Genomic DNA, 22,220 nt, shown 5'->3' on the forward strand with positions numbered 1-22,220 from the left:
GCAAATCTTTAAAGGGAATGTGTTACAGACTGCATGAGAACATGTCCTATAACTGTGTGTCTGTATGAACAATGCAAACTGTCACCATCCCTTTGCAGTCCCAGAGCTGTAACTATGTGTCCCCCACCATCCTCCGCAGTGACTCTGAATGGTTATGTTGGCTCATTGCTGCAATTGGTGTTGTTTAACTTATACCTATAGAGCCTTATTAGGACAATGGAATCTGAACACTGTGATAATGTCATGTGACTTTTCCTGAGGGATGGGGATTTAAGGATATGATTTAGCAAAATAAAGGCAGTCTTTATTTTTAGTTCCTCCAATCTACTTGTCTCCAGTCTCTGAGGGAAGGGGAACATAAGGATTGGATGTGGTTCCGGATCTCTGGATCGCAGGATGTCTGGTACAAACAAAACTACCCAGTAGGGGTATAAGGGCGCCGTTACAGAATGTATTACCTGTTTGTTTTATTTTACTGATTAGAGCCAGATACTGAAACATGTTTGTTTTTTGTTTTTTTGTAATCTGTTTCTATTTTTCTTGCCTCACAATCTATTTAACAGCATTTAGAAGAATGTTTTACAGCATGCTCCATAAACATAGGCAACAGTAGACTGAAGCTTTTCCATTCAGAGGATTTGAAAGGGGTCTGGGCATGCTCTGTGAACTTTTCAGAGATCAATCTACAGAGATAGGGAGGCTAACAACTATTGTGTGCACCTCTATTTCCTGTACACTGGTGTCACCTGTCACTGTACTCCTGTCTGTGTTGTTAAGAAGATAACAGCTGAGATATCATCTGTACAGAACCGGAGGTCTCAGCTTAGTTTTAGGCCTAGTGGTCAGAATGGAAACTACAAGATTTCAGGATTATTTTAAAATATAGCTAGTTAAATGAAAAACTATAACAAACATCACAAAAAATTATTTAAGGAATATGGTTAACATAAAAACTTGATTTAGAAAATAGGTCATTTTCTGAGGACACATTCCCTTTAACCCTTACATTCTTGTTACCCCTCAGTGTATGCTACTAATGCAATGCAATTTATAAAAAAAAGTTTTGCATGTAAACTCACAGTATAGCCACATGTAAACTTCAGAGGTATGTGAGCTGGGACACAGGTACCAGGACACCACACATTTATCCCTGCTTGTTCTTGTTAAGACCCCGACAGATCAAAGGACAGTAGCACTTTAGCCTCGCAGAACTATTACTAATGAGGCCTAGTGAGACCTCCAGTATGAGGATTTTTCAGGATTAGCTTATTGGACCCTTGTGAAAACATTTGAGTGATTTGCAGTTTCACTAAATAAATAGAGCTTAAAGGGGAACTCCAGTACATAACATCTCATCCCCTTTCCATGGGATCTCCACACGTGCAAGGGGACTGTCGACCACCGCACAAAGCTGTGGTGAACATGCTCCCTCCATGCATCTCTATGGGAGAGCCAGAGATACACGAGCACTGTATCTCCAGCTCTCCCATAGAGATACATGGAGGGGGCGTATCGACCACGGCTGCTGTGAGCAAGAGAAAAGCCAGTGTTCTGAACACAAATGTTCACAACTCCGGGCAGGTAATTGTGGGGGTTGCAACGGTCAGACCCTCCCACCCCACGCGATAAGACACTTATCACCTATCCTGGGAATAGGGGATAAGATGTTCTGTACTGGAGTTTCCCTTTAAAGAAGCATTATGTGAAACTGGCTAAAAAAAAATGTAAATGCTTTCTTAAGGCCCCATAATAACACCTATATTGCAGGATTATATCTCATAGGACATATGCCTTAGAAAAATACCATTCCTTGAACTTTCTGCCATACTGTGTATACTATACATAATTATATAATCTCATTTATTATCAGTCTTTGAAGACCACCAGAGTTATACTGACAAATCACAAAAACATCTGGGCTCTCTGGTTCTGCAATGCTTGCCAGAGCTAACATGAGCTTGGCACCATGCTGAAGGCATGATGATCCAAGTACGTAGAAATGTAAAAGTAGTAATTAGCCTTCTGACTTTCTAGGTGTAATACATTATATGTATGACTTGTGGGATTGGTTAAAATTCACTAAAAATATGATGGTAATAGGAGGTTTTTCCATCTTCTAGTTTTTTTTCCTCGGTTTTCCCATCCATCACCCAGTGCAAAGCTTTGGCAGCATTGTGAGGCCAAAACACAATGGCAGTACTGTATAAAGTTTAATAAGTGTCTGATTGCAGGGACGCACAAAGTGGTGGCCGACACGCTGTCTTCATGTATCTCTATGGGAGAGCTGGAGATACCTGAACACTGTATCTCTGGCTCTCCCATGGAGATACATGGAGGGGGTTTGTCAGGCTTTGTGCTGAGGTCGACACACCCCATTCCTAGGGAGAGCCGGGGTGCCGTGCAGGAGATTGGGGGGGGGGGGGGGTCCCAGTGGTCTGAATCCCAGAGATCAGACACTTATCCGCTAACCTTTGGATAGGGGATAAGTTGTCCTGCATGATAGTTCTTCTTTAATATTTTGCTTCAACAACCGCTATGGAGAAGAGAAAAAGTTGACCAGTTGACCACCATAGCAACTAATCAGATTACTTCTTAAAAAAAAAAAAAAAAATCTGCAAAAATGAAAGAGGCGATCTGTTTGGTTGCAGTTGGCAACTGGTCAACATTTCCTCTGCACAGGTTTTAATATATATATATATATATATATATATATATATATATATATACATATATATATATATATATATATATATATAATTACCAAAAAGAAAGGGGTCTTTTTGGGAATTTTCAGGACCCCATTGAGTGGGTTGAAACATTGCTTTTCACTTTGGGTGAATAAAACCACTTTTACACCGGATCGCTGGAGTGCCGCCCTGTCTTTTTGGGAATTGCATTGTTTGGGACTTATTGGTTAAGTCTATCACAGGACTGAGCAGCCGCCTGGATCCCTCTCTCTACCTCTCTCTCTCTCACTACCTGGGCGGCAAATGGCTCAACTATTGCTACCTGAATGCAGATGCTTGGCTCAGGAACAGATGAACGCCATACTGCAGCAGACAGGCCGAAGATGTCCTTGCATCGGGTCCACTTGAAAACGTAATAAGGAATACGGAAAGCGGCACCAGAGCAAGTGGATTAGGCTGGTTATTCTGTCAGGGAATGACTAGAGGGACAGGGAGAGTGAGCCCTAAACTGACCCTAAAACATCTCTCCCTGCCTACTTGCCCACTCACCCTAAACGGTGAGTTGACAACTGCGCTGAAGTGCAGTGGCGTAAAAACAAATAATAAACATGGTGGGTCACAGGCCAGAAACGGAAAACTACTAAACATCCAGAAAATACAAGACTAGAACCGGATAAGTCTGAATAGACTCCAGACAACCAAACAAGATCTAAATATACAGGGCAGAGGTAACAAGCAAGAATGAACAAGAATATTTAACCATGGCTAAAACTCAGAAAATATCACAAGATAAATAAAAGGTGCAGGCTCAAGCAGACATGGAATTGTATTGCACAAACAGACATGGTGGCATTAACTAAAATTACCAGAACCAGAAGGATTACTCTGGCTAAATAACTCCACCCGAATTCTCATTCGCTCAGAGCATTAACTATTCCCTATGCAGGTGGAATAGCAAACTGCTCTGAACAAACTAGTGTGTGAATAAAAATACAGAAAAATACAAAAAACAAATAAACGGACATTACATATATGCATAATAACATATTCAATTGAATAAGTTGATTTACCAGGCACAGCTTTAGACATGCTTCAGATTTTATTTTATCACCAAGATGCTGCTGACAATAATAAGTAATAAACGACACGTGCTGCCTTCCATATTGATACAGCATTCCTCAACTTACTCTAAAAATAAAAATGATTCCTACATCCAAGTGTCTTGTCACAAGCCTCCTTATTTCATTGATGGGATGCAGATGAAGTATTCTCCATATATCAGCAGTTTAGAGAAAATTCATAACTGGTCATAACATTTTCACATTTAACTAACATTTTAACATTTATATTTTGTGCACAGGGTCAAACAATGGAACAGGCTGCTTTATTTTCTCAGCAAATACGACCTTCCCAAGCATACCCAGGCATTCAGCAAGCACAGGTATTATACCTAAGTATTGCTGTAGCGGACTTAAAGAAATAACAAAAAGCGGACGCTCCTTGGTGTAGTATTTTTTGGAAGGAGCGTAACCCACCACCTTGTTAGGTTGTGCTAGATCAGTAGGCACAACTCTATCGTAAGTGAGTGTTAAATTAATGTATATCCAGTTTTCAGCTTGAAAACCCCTATCCGTATACCCAGGAGTGCAGACAGGACAATGGCAAAGATACAAAGATAAAAATGAGGTCTTGATCAAGCGCTACTGTTCCAAGGTGTATAAGGATGCTTTGGACTCCACAGTTTCACAGGACTTTTTATTCAAATAGATTCAGGACACCAGAACCTCATTTTTTTGGGGACCTGAGGAAGGCAAGAGTGAGCGTCGAAACACGTCCATTGCTGAACCAATTTGAATAAAAAGTCTTGTATTACTGTGGAGTTCAAAGCATCCTTATACATCTTAAAACAGTAGCACTTGATCAAGACCTCAGTTTTATTTTTGTATCTTTGCCATTAGTATTGCTGTCAGATCTGTTATGGTTGTTAATGGCTTAAAATGGCTACTGTCATTATGAAAATATTTTTACATGTCCTAGCGATATGCCAAAAGTTTTGATCAGAGGGGGTCTGAATGTTCAGACCTCAACCAATCAGGAGAACAATTTGGGAAAAGTTGGCATGCAAGTCTATGAGCGTATCTTGATCAGGTGACACAAGCAGGGGGCAGGGAGAGGAGCAGGTCGGATCTCCCTAGGACATAGTTTTCAGAATGACAGGTACTCTTGAAATTTGACTCTTATTTGTAACATTTTGGGCATTTTATTTCTGTATACTAAAGGGAAGAACCTGCTTTAATTGTTTACATAACACATTACTTTTATCTCTGAACTAAAGCTCAAGTGTCAAGGAGGCAGTGTTGAGCCTCAGCATTCACCTCCATGCTCTCCTGCCTTCACTGATTGATGTACAGAACTCAGTGCTGGTAGCCAAACCCTGTACATCAAGTGCAGGGGGAGGTGGGGGAGGGAGAAGGCATGCATGCTGCAGTTTAGAATCACTTTCTTAACACTTAAGCATGATATAGAGCTAATAGATTCCACTGAAGATTAGCAACATTTATATACAGAATTATATAGCCAGTTGTTCTGTAACTGCCACTTACTGCTTCTTACTATTATAGTGTACATCTCAGCAAAATATAACTCTGTTTTTCGGAATTGTTCTTCACCGCATTATCATAATCTTGTCTGTGGTTCATTCTTAGACATTATGGAGGTTCTTCATAGTATGACCCACAAATCAGTGGTATCATGCTGACCTGCCAGGTCATCTGTATGAATACTGTAAGGTTTTTGCAGGATTTAGCAGAAAGAGGATTTATTACACATTGGAGCATGAAATCAAATTGGAGCATCACATTGGGGCATGACATGTGCTAAAGGTTTCACATTATAGATAGACCAGGTAGGAATGAGTCCCAAGGCTTGAGCCCCTAGACGTCTTTTCCCTATCCAAAGGATAGGGGATAAGATGTCTGATCACGGCGGTCCCGCTGCTGGGACCCCCCACAATCTCCCTGCAGCTTCCAGCATTCCAGCTCGTCCACTCAATGCAAGTCTATGGGAGGGGGCGTAGCGGTCATGGGCGTGATGTCACGAGGGGGGCTTGGCCGTGATGTCAGTGCCGCACCGCTAGTAATCAGGCATGGAGCGACGGATGACTGCGGTGCTGCAGGAGACATCGCGGGAGGTTCCAGTGGCATGACCCCCACGATCAGACATCTTATCTCCTTTCCTTTGGATAGGTGATGAGATGTCTAGGGGCGGAGTACACCTTTAAGGATATCCTGGTTCAATAAACTGTATCACAACATGTGGAGAATATAATTTAAGTTCAGAATATATCTGCACTATTAAGACCTAAAACTATATTTCTGGATACTGGATACCTTTTTAGCATTAATATCAAATTATTATATTTTGTTGCAGCCAGTTCCACATGGGTATACAATGTACAGTACTCAGGAACCAGTTCAGCAGCATCATGGTGGAAATGTACTACTTACTCCCAACTATAACCCAAGGGCAGCTACTGCAGCTCCTCTTAATTCAGCTCTTATGGAAAGGCTTCGGCAGATACAGCAACAACCTTCAGGATATATGCAACAAGGAGCTTCCTTCATACAGCCAATGGCAAGTAACCAGCGGTAAGTTTTCTTAAAGAGTCCTCATCAGGACAGATTTATATACATTGTAAGTAAACATTCACATTCAATAAATGTTGAGATCTTGATAAGTTTATATAGAAAATATATTGTAAAATTATACAACTTTCATGGCACGAACAAGTGTTATATTGTTTGCTGAACCCAGGTGGACTATGTAGCCGTGTAGCAAAAAAAGCATTAGCCTACTGGGAGATTTAATACTGAACCATATATGTTGCATATATCCTGAGCCACCATGGCTAACATCTCTGATAATGTACATTATGCAATTTGATCAGCATACTGGAGATGTGGACATATTGGGTCACTAACAGAATTGAGTAGAGCCTAATTTCAGATTACACCCTAGGCTTTGTAAGTTCTTCACCCTTAACTCTGCAAAGGTGTGTGGGGATAAGTAGTGGACACCCAAAAATGGCACCATAGCAGCAGGCGGGAGTTGTGGTTAAGTGCATGGGCTGAGGAAGGCAGAGTTTGTTAAGATATGGTAGACTGGAAAAGGTCAGGGCAGGCAGTAGACAGGTAGACAAAGTCAAACAATCAAATAAGGCGGATACTGTAAAAGGAGAATCAGGGTCAAACAGCTTAGGAGACAGCTGCAGCATAATGGATCTTATTGCATATTCCCATGTAATGGGAGAGGGTCCCATATAAACCTAGGACACCTTGGCATTGGTTGATGACATTGGCAACAAGACCAGACATTTTACATGCTCATAAATCACAGCACAACAGTGTCCTAGATAATAAATATGGGCACTAGAGAAGGTATGACAACTCTTAATGAAAACAAAATCAAATAAATTGTCATTAATTGTGTTATCATTGTATTTTGAGTTATCTTTCAGAAGGTTCAAAGCCCTTAGAAGTGAATGTCTTACTCTCTGACCATTAAACTATCTGATAATTGGATTAAGGGTAGGGTCACATGTGCTGTATTTTGCTGCATATTTCCTGCCCATTGAAATAAATGCGTAGCAAAATACACAGCTGATGTTGCTACTCATTGACAGCAAAATACAACACGGGTGACCCTGCCCCAAAGGCTATTTGATATATACAATGGTTTAATCAAATAATATAGCTCCACTACAATCAATTCTTGGTCAACAGCGTCTCTATTATTCCCAATGAACATATAGAAACAGTGAGTGGCAGCTTTCTTGGAAATTGCTTGCAGTATTCTCTCAAGACATGTTTTCCACCAAAGCACAGGAATTCTGCTGAAAGCTACTAAATGCGTGTCTCATCATTACATATTTACAAGACATGTTTTTCTCATTCAGGTTTCCTCATCAACCCTTGCAGCAGAACCCCTTGATCGGAGGAGGCCTGGAACCAGTAGCTGCCCAGGTTCTACAGTCTAATATTAGCTCAGTGCCCTTGAATCAGGAGCAGCTGAGACAGAGACAGCAGCAAATTCGGCAGCAGAGACTTGTACAGGTAGTAACCATAAACTGGAAGATTGGTAACACATTCCAACAAACAAGAAATCATCCATCACTAGCAGAAAGGTCGCAGAAAGGTCACATAGCCTAACAAAATCCATAAGTTTAGGTATTCATGTATTATTCATTTCTAAAAGGGATACTCCGCTCCTAGACATCTTATCCCCTATCCATAGGATAGGGGATAAGATGTCTGATCGTGGGGTCCCACCGCTGGGAACCCCCGCGATCTCGGCTTTGGCACCCCGCTGTCATCACTGCACAGAACAAACTCGCTCTGCGCGTAATGACTGGCGATACAGGGGCCAGAGCATCGGGATGTGACGACTCCGCCCCCTTAATGCAAGTCTATGGGAGGGGGCGTGATGGCCAGAGGGGCGGGGCCTTGAAATCGAGATGTTCTGGCCCCTGTATCGCCAGTCATTACACACAGAGCGAGTTTGCTCTGTTCAGTGATGACAGGGGGGTGCTGCAGCCGAGATCACGGGGGTCCCCAGCGGCGGGACCCCTGCGATCAGACATCTTAACCCCTATCCTTTGGATAGGGGATAAGATGTCTAGGGGTGGAGTACCTCTTTAAGCTACTACTTACTGAGAAATAGTTGTTATGTGCAATATTACAGGTCTAGGAATTATATAACATTATTGACTTTAAAAATTTTTGCTTATATACAAAAATAAAAGTTTCAGGTTCTGTATAGTAAATGGCATAACATATAATGTATGGTTTATTAGGTATGCAGTACAGCAAAGGCAGCTTTTTCTATAGATGAATACGTTTTAAAATGGTTTTCGCATATAAACATATAAGGCTGGTATAAGTAAAAGAAAAAAAAAAGTAATACTTACCTACTACTCCTATCCTCCTGAAACTCTCAGCCCTCCTGCTGCTTGTCACTTTTTCCTGCTCCTGAGATGAGATGTCTTATTAGAACCTGTTCACACAGCCAATCACTGGCTGAGGTGGGACATTGGGTAGACAGGTCAGTGAGGAGGAGCTGAAACGATCAGTGAGGAGGAGCTGAAACAGGAGCTGCAGGGGACCAGGGTAGGTAAGTATCCTTTTTTTGTTTCATTTTTACACCAACCCCGGTAACATATGTTTTAAGTTTTTCCATCTTTAAAGTTTTGTTAATATTTTCTGTATTTTAGCTACAACAACAGCAAAATCAGCAAGCCATGGGCCTTCAAGTAATGCAAGCACAGCAGCCACTGGTATGTATAAATGTATAGTATGCCGGTGTGGGATTCAAATTTTTTACATCAGGTTCCTCATTAGAATTACAAAGATATACATCCATGGTGTGCCACAGAACTGTTTTTCTTATTCATAACATCCAATAAAACAGTTGCAACATTACAAATACATTATACACTATGTAAATGTTAAATCTAAATTATTATTATTGCATGTGGTAATTTCCTATAACTTATCTAAACCTGTGTTCTTCTCCCTTTCCAAGACTAGAATTTAAGGTCTTATTGTCAATAATATCAACTTTTGACATGTTGTCCAGAAATATAAAAAATTTAGTTTGCACCGGGTTTCAGCCCTGACACCTGCTGGGAATTGCTGTTTCACAAACAAGATTGTTCCCATCCCTCATTACCCTGCAGACCATATGAGTGTCTACAGAACTAATCAGACATATCTAGTGGCAGAATAAACATTGGCATTCAGTGACTCACAGGAGACATCTTCTCTGATTTACTGTAAGTAGTTCTTCTTTCTTTACTTCTCCATCTGGTCCAGATAGTAAAGATGACTTCTGGCCATGAATCACCTTTTTAGAGTATACTGTACAGATGACTTCAGTGCCTTACTTTTGCAGCACATCCCCGCGTATAGTGCCCCTCCTTTGTTAAAAATGCCCTACCAGTCATGAATAAAAATGTGCCCCACGTTGTGCATAAAAAGAAGAAATCAGGTTCTGTAACTTCTGTTAAAAGTGTTAAAAGGAATTTCTTACAGAATAATGGACTTTGAGAAGGCATTTAAAGTTCTGTAAAATGAAATGAAAACAAAAAACAAAACAAAAACAAAAAGCTAAAATATATGAAGCCCTGCCACAAATTGCTTATGCACATGACAATGTTTTGGTTCAGTACAGCCTCCAATTGGTGCAGAGCCAAAATCTAGCCCTCCCATATAGCTACTATGTGTCATACAGAGGCGCACACCAACTTTATTTATTCAGTTCTATGATCATCCTGTTTAAGGATCAGAAACTAATGTGACAAATAGTGATGAGCGTCAGGAGCCATATTCAAATTTGCGATATTTTGTGAATATTTGGATGAATATTCATCCCATGTTCGCGAAATTCGCATATGGTTGTTCCTTTTTTTAATGCGAAAATTGGTAATGAAATTCGCACAGTGTGCACAAGCAATTATATCTTTCACCTAAAAGAAGGGAGGGATCAGTGTCCAGTCTGGAAGTGCCAATATTTGCATACATATTTGCATAAATATTTGCATACATTTGCATAATTGTTTTTAAATTTGTCATTACGAATATATCACTATATTCTAAATATTTGCGATATCGCGAAGTGACGATATTCACAGCAAAAATTTGCATTTTGAATATTCACGCTCCACACTAGTGACAAACAGTGCTGCATGTTTAATAATGTAATAAGTAATTTAATTATTAATAAATTATTCAGACTTCAAATATACTTTGTAATATGTTCTGCATTGTACTGTCAATCATTTAAAGGTGTACTCCGCCCCTATACATCTTATCCCCTAGGATGCCTGATCATGGGGGACGTGCCGCTGAGACCTTCATGATCTCCGTGCAGCACATAATGTTCAGAGCGCTGGGTTTGAGCGGCTGTGGTTGTGACATCATGCCACGCCCCCTTGTGACAGCTGTCACGCCCTCTCTATTTGTGTCTATGGGAGGGGGCATGGTGCGACGTTACAACCACAGCCTCCTAAAACCAGTGTTTTGAACATAATGTTCAGAATGTTGGGTGCTGCACGAAGATTGTGAGTCCCCGGGTCCCCTAAAATCAGACATCTTATCCCCTATCCTTTAGATAGGGCCAGAGTACCCTTTAAGATAGATAATTATGGATAGTTAAGGAAAATGTCATATTCTTGAATACAACAACTTCTTAATGCATTTTGGTATAGCGTATTCAGTATATACATGTTCTGATTAAAGATAGAGACACAATGCACATGCTCTTGGACAAGGATGTATGTATCACATAGGCAGCCCATGTGGCCCAGGGGCTCATGGGGAAAGGGGACGCATGTGTATAGAAGATTATAAAAAATTAATCATGAAAAGGACATAGGGCAAATAAGCACCAAGATCTCCTGTACGGAGTTGTTATAGGTGTGGAATGTTATCCAGATCACTTATGGGGTACCATTTAGAGCTGGGCGGTATGACCAAAAATGTGTATCATGGTATTTTTGTAACTTATGGCGGTTCCACGGTATGTAACTGTATTTCTTTCACCCCCCCAAATCATGTGACGCGCGAGCGCTGTTCTGCTCCCCCTAAATCATGTTACCCGCCAGCGCTGATCTGCTCCCCCCCAATAAATTTATCAGCTCAGCGGGGTACTACTCACATATGTCACCCGCAAGCATTGCCCTTCTCCTCTTTGTTGCGGGCCTCTGGCGCTGGAACTCTATACTGTACGCCGGTGATCTCCAACCTGCGGACCTCCAGCTGTTGCAAAACTACAACTCCCAGCATGCTGGGAGTTGTAGTTTTGCAACAGCTGGAGGTCCGCAGGTTTGAGACCACCGCTGTACGCTGTATCCCTATGCCTGGGCTTCAAAAGATAAAGAAAATAAACTTTAACTCACCTACGTCGGCCTCACTCTGTGGACGGGAACGTCGGACAGCCGTCAGCCTATCACCGGCCGCAGCGATGTCTTGCCCCGGTCAGTGATAGGCTGAGCCCACTGTCATGTGAGGAGCCAGCTACTTACATGACAGTGGGCTCAGCCTATCACCTGCCGGGGTGGGACATCGCTCCGGCCGGTGATAGGCTGACGGCTGTCTGAAGTTCCCATCCCTAGCGTAAGGCCGACGTAGGTAAGTTAAAGTTTGTTTTCTTTATCTTTTAAAGCCCGGGCATAGGGATACAGCGTACAGCAGTGGTCTCAAACCTGCGGACCTCCAGCTGTTGCAAAACTACAACTCCCAGCATGCCCGGACAGCCAACGGCATGCTGGGAGTTGTAGTTTTTCAACATCTGGAGGATCGCAGGTTGGAGACCACTGGCGTACAGTGAGTTCCAGCGCCGGTGGCCCGCAACAAAGAGGAGGAGGGCAGTGCTTGCGGGTGACATATGTGAGTAGCACCCCCTGGGCTGATAATTAATTGGGGGGGAGCAGAACAGCGCTGGCGGGTAACATGATTTGGGGGGAGCAGAACAGCACTGGCGGGTAACATGATTTGGGGGGGAGGCGGGGAGCAGAACAGCGCTGGCGGGTCACATATGATTAGTTCCCCGATGTGGGGACAGCGCAGTGGGCTGCTAATTCATTCCCGAAGGGGAGGGGCCAAACCGGTATTGTGGTATGGGGAATAATTAATATCGTGCAGCACAAAAATTTCGGTATTCGGTATGAACCGGTATACCGCCCAGCCCTAGTACCATTGTAATCTTTGATATGGGGCTTTCTTACCTTCATGAAAACTACTACTAGACACTACTAGACATTTGTCAGCCATATCAACCGATTAACAATTTCTGTGGGACGGCCAACTACTGATGTGTATGGTGGTCTCCTGACTCTCTCCTTACAAATGATATGGATCTGGCATATTTGAAAAAAAGAAAAAAAAAAGATGCTCCATTCTGACCACATGACTGTTTGCTCAAGATAAACATTCACATCTAAGAAGGAACCAGGAGAGATAGCTGTTGGTTGATAACTATCTTATTTGTGAAGGCAACTTTACACAGGCCATTCAGCCATTATGTACAGTTGACCTTTCCGTCTAATAGCAGAGGTCTGAATCATATGTGATTTTAGTGCAGGCCATATAACCTTACTGTACACCGCTGTTTTAATCCTAATATCTACATTTGTTAGTGTCAACTTTTTTCTTTTGATATATATATATATATATATATATATATATATGTATGTTACCAAAAGAAAAAAGTTGACTTATAACATTTCTGTTACCTTTTGTTCTGTTGACATATATTTCTGGCACCTTTGTGACTCTTTGCTTTCTAAGAGCGTAATTTTATAATATTTTTTTTTTCAAATGTTCTTTGTCTTTTTTAACACCACATACATATAAGAGAATGTCATAAAAAACATTTGCCTTAATTAGTAATATAAAAAACAAAAATCTCATATTGGCGCCCAAACAAAATAAAAAAGGTACTGTATTTTTCGCCATATAAGACGCACTTTTTCTTCCCCAAAACTGGGGGGGGGGGGGGGGGGGAAAGTTGGTGCGTCTTATAAGGCGAATACACACCTATCGCGGCGGTCCCTGCGGCCATCAACGGCCGGGACCCGCGGCTAATACCGGACATTACCGATCTTGGTGATGCCCTGTATTAACCCTTCAGACACGACGATCAAAGCTGACCGCCGCATCTGAAGCGGAAATAACACTAACCCGGCTGTTCAGTCGGGCTGTTCGGGACCGCCGTGATTTCACCGCGGCGGTCCCGAACAGCCCGACTGAATAGCCGGGTTAGTGCTTACAGTACACCAGGAGGGACCTTACCTGCCTCCTCGGTGTCCGCTCCGTGCCGGGATCCCCTGCATGGCCGGCGCTCTCCTTTGTCGTCATCACGTCGTCGCGCACGCAGTCCCGTCATCCAATAGGAGCGATGTCATGATGGCGACGGAGAGCAAGGATATCGGGTAGAGACGTTCCGGAGTGACAGGACACCCTGGGGACGCGGCAACAGCGATGGAGGGCGACATCCAGGGCAGCGGTAACGAGCGGTGATGGGTCCGGAGCAGTGGGGACACGTGAGTACTACCTCCTCTACCAGTGGTCTTCAACCTGCGGACCTCCAGATGTTGCCTTCAACCTGCGGACCTCCAGATGTTGCCTTCAACCTGCGGACCTCCAGATGTTGCAAAACTACAACAAAGTTGTAGATTTGCAACATCTGAAGGTCCGCAGGTTAAAGATCACTGTCCTATACTTTACATTGTATTTGGTGCAGAATCTTTATTTTCGAGATTTTTATCCTATAAAATTAGGTGTGTTTTATATGCCGGAGCGTCTTATATGGCAAAAAATACGGTAATTTCTAAAATCTATTAGGAAGATTCTAATCCAAAAACAAAGTACAATTATTTCTGTGGATAAGCATCATAATAAAATGGTGAATTGATACAAGTTTCACTTTTTTCTTTACTCCTGTTATGCAGTGTTAGCAATTTGCAAATATGCCTCTTAGTATTATTTTAAAATAGCTAACATTTTCCTAAAAAAAACAAGGAACTATACAGCCACCTAAAAAAACAGAAAGGCTCAGTGGCATAAAAACAGAAATGGTCCTATAATCCAAAATGAGTTAACCACAAATCACTCCATTATACAGCATGTAGTGTGTTCACAGTTTTCCTCACTTTTTTAGTCTTATGATGGTTTTTCTTATAATTTTTCATCTCAATAACCTTTCATAAGAACTGCAGTGAAGCCGTCATTTCTATGTCTACATTTTCACTCTTTACTTTCTTTCCGTCTGGGATAGGCAACCTAACCATAACTTGACTTATATTTCACTCCTTGATGTGCACTTACTGTAGGTCTTGGTTTTGTTAAGTGAATATTCCTTGTGGGCCCTTTCAAGTGTAGGCGAGCGGTTAATGTATAGAAGTTAAAACTGGAAGGTATAGTTTTTTTTTTAGGTAAGACATTTCACTGACAAAAGTTGCCTTGCAGGTATAAAGATTTACAGTTCAGTAACAGATAGATTTCATTCCAATGTTATGTTTGTACAAGGCAAATCAATCTTTCCCTGTGTGTAATTAGATGGACATGTGATATCTAATAACTTGATGTGAAATTTAGAGGGAATAGTAGTTTTCCATGGACTTAGGACCCTTTTCTAACCTTAGTAAAAAGTATACCCTGGTCAGTATTGCATAGATAAAGCAAAGTAAAATACTTGCATTGCTTTGCTACATGTCGCGCATGGTATGACATGACTAATGATCAAGTGACACATTCATCCAAGAAATAGTTTTTATACTTAAATGCACTATAAGCATGCCACGAGTCATGACTACCGTATATATTCGAGTATAAGCCGACCCGAATATAATCCGAGGCCCCTAATTTCACCCCAAAAACCCAGAAAAAAAATAAAAAAAAATAAAAAATAAAAAAATAAAAATAAAAAAAAAATAAAAAAAGTTATTGACTCGACTATAAGCCTAGGGTGGGAAATACATCATCCCCCCATGTCATCATCCCCCCCTGTCATCATCCAGACCCCCGTCATTAACACTCCCATCATCATCACCCTGTCATCATCACCCTGTCATTATCACCCCCGTCATCATCACCCTGTCATTATCACTCCCCGTCATCATCACCCTGTCATTATCACCCCCTGTCATCATCACCCTGTCATCATCACCCTGTCATTATCACCCCCCCGTCATCATCACTCTGTCATTATCACTCCCCGTCATCATCACCCTGTCATTATCACCCCCCGTCATCATCACCCTGTCATTATCACCCCCTGTCATCATCACCCTGTCATTATCACCCCCCGTCATCATCACCCTGTCATTATCACCCCCCCTCATCATCACCCTGTCATTATCACCCCCCGTCATCATCACCCTGTAATTTTCACCCAGTCATCATCACCCTGTCATTTTCACCCCCGTCATCATCACCCTGTCATTTTCACCCCCGTCATCATCACCCTGTCATCATACCCCCCTTCATCATCACCGCCTGTCAATCCCTTCATCATCACCGCCTGTCAATCCCTTCATCATCCCCCCCTTCATCATCACTGCCTGTCAATCCCTTCTCAGTGGTCTTCAACCTGCGGACCTTCAGATGTTGCAAAACTACAACTCCCAGCATGCCCGGACAGCCATCGGCTGTCCGGGCATGCTGGGAGTTGTAGTTTTGAAACATCTGGAGGTCCGCAGGTTGAAAACCACTGCTGCCTTCGTCATCATCCAGACCCCCCCTTTAGTTTTCTACTCACCTCCCCTCGGTGGGAAGGAAGGGTGAGCTGGTCCGGGCCATCTATGCTGCAGGGACCGTCCGGTGGGGAGGGTTAGTCGTTCCAGGCTGTCCATTTTCACTGGGAGGCCCTCTTCTCTGCTCCGGGCCGGCCCTGGACTAGTGACGTTGCCTTGACGACGATGCACAGGGACGTTCATGCGCAGGGACGTCTGCTGCGCACAAACGTCCCTGTGCGTCATCGTCAAGGCAACGTCACTAGTCCAATGTGGCTATGTCCTATATAGCTGGGGTTTACAGAAATGTATGCATATGCTTCAGAGAAAACCCAGAAATCAACACATGTAATGAAGAGCATATGGTGGCAAAGCTCATCTGGTAACACTGGAAGTTATTGCTGGTTAATTTACTGTACTGCTGTCATTTGAATGTTACTATAATATTTAAAGTTATGTTAACAATGCTGATGTTGCTCTCTGTAGCTTCCATCTCATATAAGCATCTACACTATCATAGGCTGTCTGTCGAATTTAAATGCGTACAGATACTGGAGAAAAATAAGGAATAAGGCACCAGGGTTTTGGGATATAAGCACACATCATTTGCTACAATGATGACTTTGGGGGGTATGCATGAAAAGTGGAGGAGGTGAACGTCATTTTACTCCATTAATTTTCGTGTTGGAAACTGTGTACCTGCACCAATTTTTTTTTACATGGCACAGGACATGTGATAAATCTGGTGCTGATCACATTTCTCTGCGACTTTTTGTGCGACTTTTTAACCTGTGCGACAAATGTGCAACTTTTTAATAATGCTGTCCACAGTCAATTTCTAAGCCAACTGAGGACTGGTGTAGAATTGCACCTAAATAAGCGTAGTTGAGGCAAAATATGCGACAAACTGAAAAGTCCCAAATCATAAATTCCTGAACACTGCATAATTTCAACTGAAATCACGACTTCCAATGTCACTTTGTAAAAATGTTCTATATGGTTTGGTGCAAAATATTGTCGCAAAAAACAACTGCATCAAAAAAATAACCTCTTTGGTTTTAACCTGCCTGTTGCCCACAAAGAGAGACTTACCTTAAAGCATACCCGTCAGATCCAACAAAAAAAAAATTGACCATGTACATCTAATTTGTATGTGTCTATCACCTTTATATATATATTTTTTATTACATTTTTAATTCAGCTCACTAGTCTGAATTCCTCTCAAAGGGAGGGGGTGTGGCCTCACTGTGCAGGTCTCCGCCCCCTCCCTCAGTATGCTGTCTGCTCACATCTCCCCAAGCATTAGCAAAACTACAACTCCCAGCTTGTCCTCACTGACAATAGCGGGACACAAGCTGACAGTGGGAGGATTTTTCCTCCACCTGTGAGCCCTGTGAGTGTCCATGACATAGGTGATGACGCATGGACACAGCAGGACTAGCATGTGTCCAAGCAGGCAGGGGGGGCAGTTATTTGACTGGCTTTTTCAGTATGAAATACTGAAAATTTTCTAATGAAAGCAATTGCAAAACATATTGGTTTTGCATGCTTTACAACATATCAAATGTTTTTGTATCTGACAGTGCCCATTTAAGGCAAATGGTGCATTTGTGCCAGTCCCACTGGGGCTCCTAGCGTGAGCATTGCTATCAACTTTTCCAAACTATGGTGAAGTTGTGTGACAAGGGTTCCCTGCCCTGCCATTCTCTGTAGTTGGCTAGAGGAGGCACAGTGCAGTGATGGAATCACATTGACAATGTTGAGCCATTGAGAGTGCACGTCTCCAGCAACTGAACTGCACTATTAATGTTTTCTGTGCTTTATTGAAGGTGTAGAGTGTAGACATATAGATGCATGTTCGTATTTATTCACTTAACTAACACATCTTGTTTAAAAAAAATAAATAAATAAATAAAAACAAGAAAATGTTTGACATATAATATTGGCTTGTCAGTGGTATTAACTGGTAGGAGGATGGGTGATAACACCCCTCCAGCTGAGCACTGTTCTCCTTTGTTTTTTTCAATGTCTATGCTCAGTTTTTCTTGGAGAGTCAAACATATGTACAAATCCATAAAGTGTATGAGCTCATACATTGCTCATTCAGGTCTCTGAGGAGAGCAAAGCCAATCAGAATCGCTCATTCAGGTCTCTGAGGAGAGCAAAGCCAATCAGAATCGCTCATTCAGGTCTCTGAGGAGGGCAAAGCCAATCAGAATCGCTCATTCAGGTCTCTGAAGAGGGCAAAGCCAATCAGAAACAGCAGGATACTTGGCTCGGCTGAACACTTCTGCCCCTTTATTTTACTGGTTGGGTCTCAGCACCTGCACCTATACTTATAAAATGTATGACATGTAAAAAATGTTTTATAACAATGAGACGTTTCCTATAAGCTGGCCCAGATGTGTCAGCGTCATTGTCACCATGAGACTATAATGGATTTGACTATAATGGACTATTGATTTTCTGCACTACATACTTTACCCATTCATATTTAGCTACCACATTTAGGTCTGCCAGGTTTTTACCCTGCCACAGTGGTGCCTTGTCTTGGTAAGTGATTGGCCAGAAGGTCCTGCTCTGAGCTCTTGTCTCAGAAGAATGCTGAAGACAGAAGCAACAGGGGAGAGGAAACAGATGAAACGGGCACTTATGCATGACCGGGGATTAGTAAATATCCCTTTTTATTCTTTTTTTATACAGTCCCAGCAATCTGAGTTTTTTAATTTCCAGAATACCTCTTCAAGGCAACATAATATACCACAACACTGCAATGTAAGGATGTCTTAATAAATAATATGATGGCCAAGATTTACTGTATCAATCTGCCTAAAACCCAATTTGTCAGGATCTTCCACAGCAACCAATCACAGCTCAGCTTTCATATTTTCATGCACGCTGGTAAAATGAAAGCTGAGCTGTTACTGGGGTAATGTCATTTGGCAGTTTTCGTTTTAGACAGATATAGACAGACTGATATATCTGGGCCGCATCATGAGATATCATAGGGGTATTACATATAAGATAAGCAACTTTATTTTCCTACCTAATGAATAAAGTTACTTGGATACTATTTTTATGGCAAGTAAAATTAAGTTTCTTGTCAGAGTTTGCTATAAATCTTCAAAAGGCTGATAAATATTTCATGTTACATCTGGCAATATTGTATTTCCCCTTGAGTAGGGGGATATTCCAGACTTGTTTTCTATCCATGTTTCTGCTGTAAAGAATTAATGTATTAGACCACGTTCAAACACAGTGTAATATAGAGTATACACTGTGGAACGCACAAGAAAATCTGCACCAAAATCTTTTATATTTTACAGTGGATTTTAATGCAAATTTAGGTACAAACATCTGCAGCATATAGAGCTGAATATTTCAAAGACCACGGTATACCTAAAGTACAATCTTTTTTACATTATCTTTGAATGGGGTTTGTTAAAAACTTATTAACTTTATATATATATATATATATATATATATATATATATATATATATACTGTAATATCCCCCATGCAAAATTCTGATAATTCCACAACCTGGAAAATACCTGGGAACCAAGATTTAAGGACACAGATTTATGTGTGGATGAATGGATTATTTACTAGTTATATAGTATGTGTGTACTCATTCCTGCAGTAAATGGATGCTGATACTTTACTGCCACTGGTGACTGCCGTTCTACCTTACTTCTTTGTTTGCGACTATATATATATATATATATATATATATATATATATATATATATACATGCAACCAAAGAATTTCATATTTTCATTTATTGCACTACAGCTGTATAGCTTTTCATGTTCTATCTATATGCTCATGTTTTATCTATATACTCATGTTTTATCTATATGCTGCTGTATTCTCCTGTTGCTATATATATATATATATATATATATATATATATATATATAACCTCTGATTTAATATTGTGGATCCAACCTGTTTTTGTCGAGTTGTGCGCCACAGTGTGCTACAAATTCTGTCCGTGTCAGAATTTATGACGCAATGTGCCAAAAATAACCTTCAAAACTCTGCATCTAGGGGGAGGGGTAGATTGGTCAAAGGTGCTTAAATCTTTGTGTGGGACTCAGTTCTGAGCGTGCTCTGTCTGAGTGTTGCTTTGGAAGAGAGTCAGCTAAAAGAGAGTTGTAAAACAGAAGTTTGAAAGCAGGAGTTTCAGATCACTGTGAGTGTTACTTTCCTTACACTGTAGATACTTTAAACTCACAAGGTCTACAGAGAATTTAATTGTTATAGTTATTGTCAGTTTTTGGCTGTTAGTCTGTGAAATCCCCATAAGTAGATGGCCTTCATGTTGGAAAATGCAGCCCGGTGTACATCTTGCACGATGTATGCAATCCTTGAACAAGAGTTTGAGGTTGCATATTGTTGTGTGAGATGTGTGCGAGTTGCTCATTTGGAAGCCCAGATCATGGATCTAGTGGAGCAATTGGCAACACTAAGACGTATTGACAAATTGGAGAGGAGTCTCCTGCTCACTGAGCAAGTACTCTCTGGGGTAGAGGTGGGCAAGGATAGTGGGATGGAGGTGCAGTACTCTGCCTCTGACTGCCAGGGGGGTATCTGCTCCAGTAGGGATGGAAGGAGAAGCGCAGGGCAGGCCAGACAAGCACTGGTAGTGGGGAACTCAATTATTAAGGGGACAAACAGACCGATATGTCACAAAGACTGGGATCGCCGAACAGTGTGTTGTCTACCTGGCGCTCACTTTTGGCACATCGTGGACCTCATTGACAGGTTGCTGGGTGGGGCTGGAGAGGACCCAGCATTCATGGTACATATTGGCACAAATGACAAAGTAAGAGGTAGGTGGAGTGTCTTTAAAAATTATTTCAGGGACTTAGGCCTCAAGCTTAAGGCGAGGACCTCCAAGGTAATATTTCCTGAAATATTACCTGTACCACGAGCCACACCAGAGAGGCAGCAGGAGATCAGGGAGGTAAAGAAGTGGTTCAGAAGCTGGTGTAGGAAGGAGGGGTTTGGGTTCATGGAGAACTGGGCTGACTTCGCTGTCGATTACCGGCTCTACCATAGGGACTGGCTGCACCTCAATGGGGAGGGTGCAGCTGTGCTTGGGGAGAAGATGGATAAAAGGGTGGAGGAGTGTTTAAACTAGGGACTGGGGGGGGGGGGAGGGAACCTACAACATAGATGGGTAAGATAGTGTAGATAGAGAGGGGGAACTTATTAATGTAACTGGGGGTAGAGTGGAAAAAGGGGTTAGAATAGTTAATAGGGATAGGCTTCATAGGAAGAAAAAACATACACCATTGAATTGCATGTTGACTAATGCCAGAAGTCTGTCCAATAAAACAGAGGAACTGGAGTTGATAATGTCTGAGGAGAATCATGACATAGTGGGTATAACAGAGACTTGGTTGGACGATAGCTGTGACTTGGCGGTCAACATACAGGGATATAGTCTATTCAGGAAGGATTGGCCAAAAAAGAAGGGGAGAGGAGTTTGGGGGAGGATCTTTATGTGAAATTGAATCTGAAGGCTGGACTGCGGGAGGATATATGGGAGGGAAACGATAATGTGAAGTCATTATGGATAGAAATATATGGAGATAAAAATAAATAAATTCTGATAGGGGTTTGCCATAAGCCACCAAACATAATGGAAGGCAAATAAAAATTCTGATAGGGGTTTGCTATAAGCCACCAAACATAATGGAAGGCAAATAAACATACTGAGGCAAATAAACAAGGCAGGAAATCAGAATGATGTGATAATAATGGGGGAATTTAACTATCCTGATATAAACTGGGAGACTGAGTCCTGTGAATCTCATAAAGGAAACAGGTTTCTCACTATAGCTAAAGACAATTATCTGTCCCAAATTGTGCAGGGCCCGACCAGAGGGGGCGCCCTACTAGACTTAATATTAACCAACAGACCTGACAGAGTAACTAATGTGCAAGTAGAAGGACACCTAGGAAATAGTGATCATAATATAATACATTATAACTTGTTCTTCAATAAAGGAACCTCGCGAGGTGCCACAAAAACAATGAACTTTAGGAAGGCAAAGTTTGATCAACTCAGAGAAGCCCTTAACAATATAAATTGGGATAATGTCCTCAAAAACAAGAATACTGACACTAAATGGGAGACTTTTAAGAATATTTAAAATTCTCACTGTAAGATGTATATACCTTATGGGAATAAAAGGGTCAGGAATAAAAGAAAACCAATGTGGATGAATAA

At 41.6% G+C, this 22,220-nt stretch overlaps 1 protein-coding gene across 3 annotated transcripts in view; it reads left to right on the plus strand.

Moving 5' to 3' along the window:
• Positions 1 to 22,220, plus strand: part of MED12L (mediator complex subunit 12L) — a 627,340-nt gene that overhangs the window by 594,807 nt on the left and 10,313 nt on the right. For all 3 annotated transcript variants that reach the window (XM_056564946.1, XM_056564945.1, XM_056564947.1), the window contains exons 40-43: positions 4,048 to 4,128; positions 6,117 to 6,334; positions 7,642 to 7,798; positions 8,956 to 9,018. In XM_056564946.1, coding sequence (XP_056420921.1) covers positions 4,048 to 4,128; positions 6,117 to 6,334; positions 7,642 to 7,798; positions 8,956 to 9,018 — 519 coding nt within the window. The remainder of the gene's footprint in view (positions 1 to 4,047; positions 4,129 to 6,116; positions 6,335 to 7,641; positions 7,799 to 8,955; positions 9,019 to 22,220) is intronic.

Source organism: Hyla sarda, chromosome 3 (assembly GCF_029499605.1).
Source record: "Hyla sarda isolate aHylSar1 chromosome 3, aHylSar1.hap1, whole genome shotgun sequence".
Taxonomy (NCBI): domain Eukaryota; kingdom Metazoa; phylum Chordata; class Amphibia; order Anura; family Hylidae; genus Hyla; species Hyla sarda.